Genomic DNA, 7685 nt, shown 5'->3' with positions numbered 1-7685 from the left:
AGGGGAGATGGAGTTTAATGAACATATTATGTTCACATTGATGAATATACAATTACCAACTGGATACATGCTGAGATAATAAACACTGTTCTTTGAGAGCATATAACCAAGGAATCTTTTTAGATTAGGGTGGGTTGTAAGTAAAGGGGTTCAAGGAAGTCCTAAGGAACAGTGAATATCAATTTGGAGGCACGAATAAGAGTGGAAACAAACAAAAGGCATTCTAGACTAGAAGGAACAGGACAAATCTGAGGAATTGAAATAGGTAATGGAGTTGGAAGGCAGAGGACAGGAGGGAGAGTGATGCTTCGTCCGTAGCACGATGTTTTTTATGTGTCTGTAATGGCGACCCCAAAGCTTGACGCCACACTCAGCTTAGAGATGAGTCAGGGGTTCCCACTAGCCGCCCACACAGACAACCGTAATCAGGACAACAAGCCCTTCCCAAAATGCCGCGAGAACGGTCTTTCCCTCTCAGTCCCGAGACCTCGCGAGAGTACGAAGGCGCCCGTTGTTGCCCACAATCGGGGTGCCACGCCTTCCCCGGCCTCAGAACTGCCTCCTCCTTCCTCTTTCCCCGCCTTCCACGCTGCTCTCCGCTCTCGGATTGGCTGATTGAACCGGATCAGTTTTTTTTTCCTGGCCAGAAAGTGGTTCAACAACTAGTCCTATTTTGGACCCCGCCTCCGAAGCCTGCGCACTGGACGGCTGAGTCAGGTGTCACGCGCCTCCGGCAGGAGCGCGGACGAGCCAATCAGGGGCTTGGCGTATTTTACAAATTGGGGAAGTAGCTGCAGCAGAACTCAAGTCAGGGAGAAAGCGAAGAAGTGGGGGCGACCCTGAGGGCTTCTGGGGAAGGTGCGGCACAGGGATCTTGGAAGGAATGAGGGCTGTGGAGGTTTATAAGGAAGAGAGGCAGCTCAAGGTCCCAGGGCGAAAGAGTAGGCTCAAGTTGTCTAGAGGTGGTACCAGAAGAGCGGCCTTGCAGGCGCCGAGTTTTCTAGGAGCATGGATTTGGGCCAAAGTGGGAGTATCAGGGATGTGAGGAACGGACCGAAAGCTCGAACTGGCTGCCCTTGGATCCCTGAACTTGCCTTCTTTCCCATCTCAGTTGTAGCCGTCATGACCACCTTCCAAACCAAGAGGGATCCTCTCCTCCGGGGTGTATCACCCACCCCTAGCAAGATTCCGGTCCGCTCGAAGAGATGCCCGCCTCTCCCCACAGTCAAGGCCTGCGCCCTGGACCAGGAAAACCAAGATCCAAAGGTAAGAAGGCCCTGGTAGATGAAGGTAGTAACTACAGAAAGCAGCACACAGAAGCAATGCACCCCAACGCTGAACTTTTTGTCTTTCTTTCCCCTAGAGTTTGGAGCAGAAATTCAGTATTCAGCGTCCCCTCGTTGATTCAGCAGGCCCCAGACCAAAAGCCACACATCAAACAGAGAAATCAGAGAGATTGGTGGGGAGCACTAAGCACCGGAACCCCTTGGAGGAGCTCAGGCCTAGCCCTAGGGGACAAAATGTGAGGCCTGGGCCCTCTCCCCAGACAGGTACCTGTTGGAGGCCTACAACACAGTCTCCTTGGCCGAGTGGGAGAATGGGATAGACATAGTGGGGTTTAGGGCTTTGCACTCATTCCAGTCTCCTGCTGACAATGAGTACTCATCCCTGCTTCTGGAAAGCTCTTTGCTCTCAGAAGTTCTCTCCTTCCTTCAGCAAAATGTCATCCCTTCCAAAACCTTTTCCAGCTCCCCAGTCACAATCAATTGCTCTGTGTTCTAAGAGCTTACAATACTCTTTTATAACATGTCCATACTTTGGCTTGAGTCTGTTACCTCTGTATAGTTCAATGATAGCTTCTTGAGGATGAAGTCTTTGTCTTAGTCATCTCTGAGCCCCAGGACCTAGAGTATTAACTTACATAGAACAAAGTTCTGTGAACGTTTGGTGAGTTGAGTCCAATTTATGAGTCTCTTTGGCTCACTTTTGAACCTCAAGGTGACCACACTAGGGTACCTGGCCCCTCAGCCTTCCCACTTCCTGTTCCTTCTCACCATTCCTTCTCTTCCCTTGCAGAGGTTCCAGGAGTCGTAGAGTTTGTGGCTGACCCTGAGGCCCTGGCCACCATCCTGTCAGGTGAGGGGGTGAAGAGCTGTCGCCTGGGGCGCCAGCCCAGTCTGGCTCAGAGAGTACTGGTTCGAGGGAGCCAGGGAGGCACCATCCGGAGGGGCCAGGTAATGAGACAGGATATGAGGAGATCAGGCTGGGGTAGACCGAGGAGGGAATCCTAAGCTGATAGCCTCTTTTGGGGTCCTAGGGTGCCCGGGTCTCTGCATATTTGGCCCCGAGAACTCCCACACACCGACTGGACCCTGCCAGGGCTTCCTGCTTTTCGAGGCTTGAGGGACCAGGACCCTGCAGCCGGACCTTGTGCGCCCAGAGGCTTGAGGCTCTGGTGAGTGCCCTTGATGGGCTGATACTCAGTGTTTCTGGGAGCTCCTTCCAGGAACAAAGCTAGGCCTTGGGAGAGAAGATACTTCATGATGAGCCAAAAGGTTTCTATGGAGGCAGATGGGGTTGGTGGTGAGGCCTGAAAGTTTGGGGCCACCTCTGATTCTACTTTTTTCTTCTGCTTCTATGAGTCAGATTCCACCTTCAGGACCTTCCTTTCATCCCTCTGCTCGCACCAGCCTCCAGGAGCTAAGAAGAGAGACAGGCGGCAGCAGCCGGTGAGAAGGAGGGGGTCATTTTGAAAAAAATAATCCAGTGTTTGATACAAGGGTCGTTCAGAGCTGGGGCCTTCCAGTAGCTTTTGGACTTCCCATCAACCCGGGAGGGGAAGTGGGGAACCCTGTGACTGCTCAGGGTGAGCTTGTGGAATAGGATTCAGAGGTTCATAGCCAGGCCTCAGTAGGACATCAGTTTCTTCAGGTTGTTGGTGGGGGAAGGATACCAAAATGAGAGGTGCTGTCTCTTGTTTAATGGCTAGACCACAGACTGTAGCAATAAATGGAATCTGGGTTTGATTCCTGACTCTTGGCACTTACTAATTATGCAAGATTGCCTGAACCTCCAAGTTTCAATTTCTTTAATCTGTCAAATGATGATAATGTTCATGTTCTCATTGGAGGTGGTTGTGAAAATGAAATGAGATGACGTTTGTAAAGCAGTTAGCACAGTGCCCAGCTCATACTTGGTACTCGGTGACTGCTAGCTGCTTTTCTTATTGTCATCAGGACTTCAGTGAGCCAGGCCTCAAGATTGCTCCTGGAGACCCCAGTCCAGTCTGGTGAGTGTATCTGGCCATGGGGAGAGAACAGGAGCAGGTGGGCTGCCTACAGTATGGAGCAAGATGAGAAAGCTCAGTGGGCTGGGGGAAAGGAGAAAGGCCAGATCAGAAGGAGCTGGAGAGAGAGAGACCTTGATAGGCTAGGTTGGCCCAATTGCATTGGCGACCAAGAAGGCGGTCCCCATTTCTAAATTCTCCCTGCCACCACCTACGAGATTTACCTTCCGCTCACTATTCTTTTCTCAGTCTAAGAGCCATCACACCCCTACTCAGGGTGCTCAGATTAATAAGTGATTATTGAGATAGTTCTGGGCTCCAAAGGGATGCTGGATGGGTCCCCACCCCTGATGAGGCAGTGGGGGCTATCAAACTGACATACCGTCTTTAGAGGTTGCAAAGCCTATGCCAGACTTTGGTGAGTGCTTCAAATGCTACAGCAAATTTCCTGTCTCCTCCTAGCTTCCTCTCTCCCTGAAGGAGAACATGAAGTTGTCACTCACTCAGATGAAGGAGGAGGGCGCCCCCTCAGTCTGGCGCAGTGGGTTCCATTAAGAGAAACCCGAGACATAACCCACACTAGGGTGAGATGGGACCCTCCTGGGATGGAGAAAGTGGGGAAGGGAGATGCTTGGGGATTCCCCAGTAGCAACCAGCACTGAAGATTGTGGGTAGAGCCAGGCAGTCCTGGGCCTCGGATGTGAATTGGGTCTGGATTTAATCCTGATGGGCCCAAGCCCTCTCCAGATTAAGACTAGCCTCTGTTCACCAGGTATTTTGGGCCTGGGGATGAGAGGTCACAGTCTGGTATATACTCATCTCACCATCAGTTCAGTGCTGAGAGAACTGATATTTGTCAACCAAAGCATTTATTCATTCACTCCACAAGTATTTATTGATCAGCTACTGTGTATCAAGCACTGTTTTAGGTTCTGGATATACAGTAGTAAAAAAGTTCACATTCTAGAATGGGGAGGCAAAAAGTAAATACATTGTAAAATGTATAGTATGTCAGATGGTGATAAATACTCTCTAAAAATATATTAAGGCACTGAAGGGGAAGTGGAAGTGGGGGTGGGGTTTGGTATTACAATTTCAAATAGATTGGTCAGGGGATCTCATTGAGAAGATGATGTTTAAGTGAAGACCAGATGTTGAGGGAGTGAGCCATACAGATATCTGGGAGAAGAACATTCCAGGAGAACTACAGATGCAAAGGCCCTGAGGAAGGAATGTACCTAGTGTATTTAAGGATCAGCAAAAGAGAGATACCAGCGAGGCTGAACCAAGTAAGGAGAATGACAGGAAGTGAGATTAGTGCAATGACAGGATCAGACTAGGTAAGAATTTAAAAACCAGTGTAAGACCTTGGCTTTTACTTGGCATGAGTGGAAAGACATGGGGACGGGGAATGAACAAGGGAGTGATGTGATTTGATTAGGTCTTAAAAGAATCACACTGGCTGCTGTAGTGAGAGCAAGTCCTAGGAAGGTGAGGGAGTAGAGATCACTTTTCTACCTTGTTCCTTTCCACAGGACAGTCGTGACTGCAACCTGATGCCCTCCCCTGGCAGTTTGCTGCTACCATCCATTCCCTGTCCATCCCCTTTTGGACTGGCTCAGCGTGTCCCCTCCCCTAGCCCCTCAGCTCGGGTTTGTATCCACAGTTCCTAGGGGCTGTGCAGGGGCAGAACAGTCTGGCTGGGATCCCTGCTAGGCCTAGGTTTTGTCTTTGCTCAGCCACCCCCATCTCTCCCCAGAGCTCATACTCAGTGTTGCGGCGTCCCGCCCTTCACCCCAAAACCCAGTTCACGCCCATCCCATCAGCCCCCAGAGCTCAGCAGGTAAAAGAGGGCAGGGGAGGTAGCTGGCATAGGAAGGGAATGAATGGGTGCAGGGAGAGTTATGACATCTCACTTCTGTCCAGGCCCGATGTTTGAGTGGCCTCTCCCCTCATTCTTGCCCTGAAGAGCCTGCCCTGCCCTGGGTAAGTGCCCAAAGCCTTTCCATGCCGTGATCCCTCACTCTATCCTATTGGCCTGAGGCCCAGCAGTATGAGGCAGGTGGGCTCTCTGGAAAAGCTACCTAACTCTCCAACTCTCCCTGCTTCTCTGCTGTCCCTCCTAATCTCAGTCTAGGGCCTGTCTATTAGGGACCTGATCCCTTCCTCATGAGGGTGGGACTCAGACTGGTTTTCCTGCCCCAGCCAGACTTTCTCATGTGGTCCCTCTCTTCCTGTGTGGCAGGAGCAGATTGCAGTCCGGTTATTTGACCAGGAGAGTTGTGTAAGGTTGCAGGAGGGGACTGGGAAACCACCTGTGACAACTCCGCATGGACCCCACCACAGTACACCCCCCAAACTCCAGGAGCTCAAGATGCAGGTGGGTCTGTATGGACAACAGCTTTGATGCCTGATGGGCAGTGACTGGGCTGGGGAAGGGAGAAACAGGAAGAGAGGGGTTATGAGAAAAAGACAGTGTGGGTAGAGACTTGAACTCACATCTTGACATCACACTGAGATATACTCTCTCCCACCCACAGCGCATCAGTATCCTGCAGCAGCTTTTGCAACAGGAGGTAGAAGGGCTGGCACGGGGCAAGTGTGCCCATCTTAATGAAGCCTCCTCTCTGGATATGGTTGAACTTCAGTCCCTGTTGGCTGAGATTCCTAGAACTCTGAATGGCCCAGAGCATAATTCAGAGGCTTTCCACCTTCCTGAACTGTTACAACAATCTGGACTGCCAAAGCCCTGCCTTTCAGAGGAGTGTGGAGAACTACAGTGCTCCCCTAGAGCAGAGCCTGAGGTAGCTCAGCTCTGCCCTATAGCAGAGCCAGGCCCCCCAGTGTCCTGTCATAGGAGGGAGCCTGAGATACCAGAGCCTACCACCCAGGAACAGCCTAAGGTATCAGAGGCCTTCCCTCTGGTAGAGCCTGGACCCCTTCAGGTCTGCCCCCAGGGGCAAACTGGACTCTCAGAGCCCTCCCCTAGGGCAGAACTTGGGGCATCAGAGGCCTGCTCCCTGGAACCTAGGAATCCAGAGTCCAGCCCACAACCCTGCTGCAGTCTGTGGGCTCCAGCGACCACCAGCGTGATATTCTCCTCTCAGCGCCCACTTTGTGCCAGCCCCCCTATCCGCTCACTCCAGTCTATGAGGCCCCCAATAGGCCAGGCAGGTAAGGAATTGGTTCGAAGGAGTTGTGAACAAATGAGGTTTTCATCTCTCACTGGGAGTGGGATCGCCTGCCCTGTACCAGGTGATCCCATGCTTTCTTTCTTCCACCTGCCCTGCCCCAGTCCAGCTCTCCTTCGGGAAGAAGGGCAGAGCTGGGCCTCCAGCCCTGTGCTCCTAATTGGTTTGGTCCTTGGTGGAGGAATGAGAAAGGCAGTAATGGTGGGAGTATAGGACTCCAGAGCCCACCCTGAACTCTCTGTGGTCCTTGGCCCCCAGGCCCCAGCAGTTTGGCTCCTGGAACCCTGGCCCTGAGGCAGCGTCTCAAAGCATGTCTGACCGCCATCCACTGCTTCCATGAGGCGCGCCTGGATGATGAGTGTGCCTTCTACACCAGCCGAGCCCCACCCTCAGTCCCCTCCAGGGTCTGCACCAACCCTGTGGCTACATTGCTGGAATGGCAGGAAGCCCTGGTGAGACTTCTATCCATAGCCAGGTTGTGCCTGTACAACAATCCTGTGAGAAGTAGGAAGTGGGGCAGGGGGCCAACCTCAGCTCCTTTACACAAGTCCGGGGAAGGGCTGTCTCCATTCAAGGATGGTTGGGCTGTGACACGGTCTTCTCTCTCTCCAGTGTTTTATTCCAGTCGGTTCTGCTGCCCTTCGGGATTCTCCGTCATGAGGCATCTGTCTTCTGCTCGTGCCCTGCTCTTCTCCTTCCTTTTAGCCCTTATTTATTGTTGGTCCGTGCCATGGGACTACGAACCGATGCCCTTTTGTCCTTTAATAAAGTTTCTACAATGTCGAAAATGTCTGTTTCCATCTAGTCTGACCTAGGCCAGCTACTGCTGTTGTTCTCCAGTTGCCCACATGGTGGCAGTGTCCTCCATCTTAGAGCCAGCCCTGGGTTCTCGGGATCTTCCAGGCTCCCCTCACATTGGAGCTACCCTAAAGGGAGGAAGTCATCCCACTCTTGCCCACCCTACTGCTCAGCAAGCTCTATAAGTGTGTTGGGGGTCAAATGTGGGCCTTTGTGGACCTGCTGTTCTTGAGATCAGTGCCACTTTCAGGAGCTGTCAGTAACTCCCTCATCCCCTATTAGAGCTCCTCTTACAACTCTTTTCCTACATCTGGCAGAAAGCTGAGGAACCAGACCCATATCCTTGGAACCCTCTCGTGTTAGTGTTACTCTGGTTGGTGTCTCCCCACAGTGTAAGGCTCAAAGCTCCC

General features: G+C 52.0%; 1 protein-coding gene across 4 annotated transcripts; it reads left to right on the top strand.

The window, feature by feature from the left end:
* Positions 1-697: 697 nt before the first annotated feature.
* Positions 698-7265, top strand: TROAP (trophinin associated protein). 4 transcript variants are annotated; one of them, XM_039882121.1, is made up of 15 exons: positions 698-858; positions 1112-1266; positions 1364-1550; positions 2077-2234; positions 2318-2455; positions 2647-2729; positions 3237-3289; positions 3749-3870; positions 4822-4938; positions 5046-5129; positions 5213-5272; positions 5532-5666; positions 5827-6460; positions 6736-6929; positions 7090-7265. In XM_039882121.1, the coding sequence occupies exons 2-15, from the start codon at positions 1123-1125 to the stop codon at positions 7135-7137; spliced, it is 2157 nt and encodes a 718-aa protein (XP_039738055.1). In that variant the 5' UTR covers positions 698-858; positions 1112-1122; the 3' UTR covers positions 7138-7265. The 4 variants fall into 4 exon arrangements, with proteins under 4 accessions (XP_039738055.1, XP_039738054.1, XP_039738057.1 ...); XM_039882120.1 differs by lacking the exon at positions 698-858 and adding an exon at positions 865-1024; XM_039882123.1 differs by lacking the exons at positions 698-858; positions 5046-5129 and adding an exon at positions 865-1024.
* The last annotated feature ends 420 nt before the right edge of the window (positions 7266-7685 follow it).

The sequence above is a fragment of the Pteropus medius genome, unplaced genomic scaffold (assembly GCF_902729225.1).
Source record: "Pteropus medius unplaced genomic scaffold, Ma_sr-lr_union100, whole genome shotgun sequence".
Taxonomy (NCBI): domain Eukaryota; kingdom Metazoa; phylum Chordata; class Mammalia; order Chiroptera; family Pteropodidae; genus Pteropus; species Pteropus medius.
The sequence above is the reverse complement of the archived record's forward strand: the minus strand, read 5'-3'. Positions and strand labels throughout refer to the sequence as shown.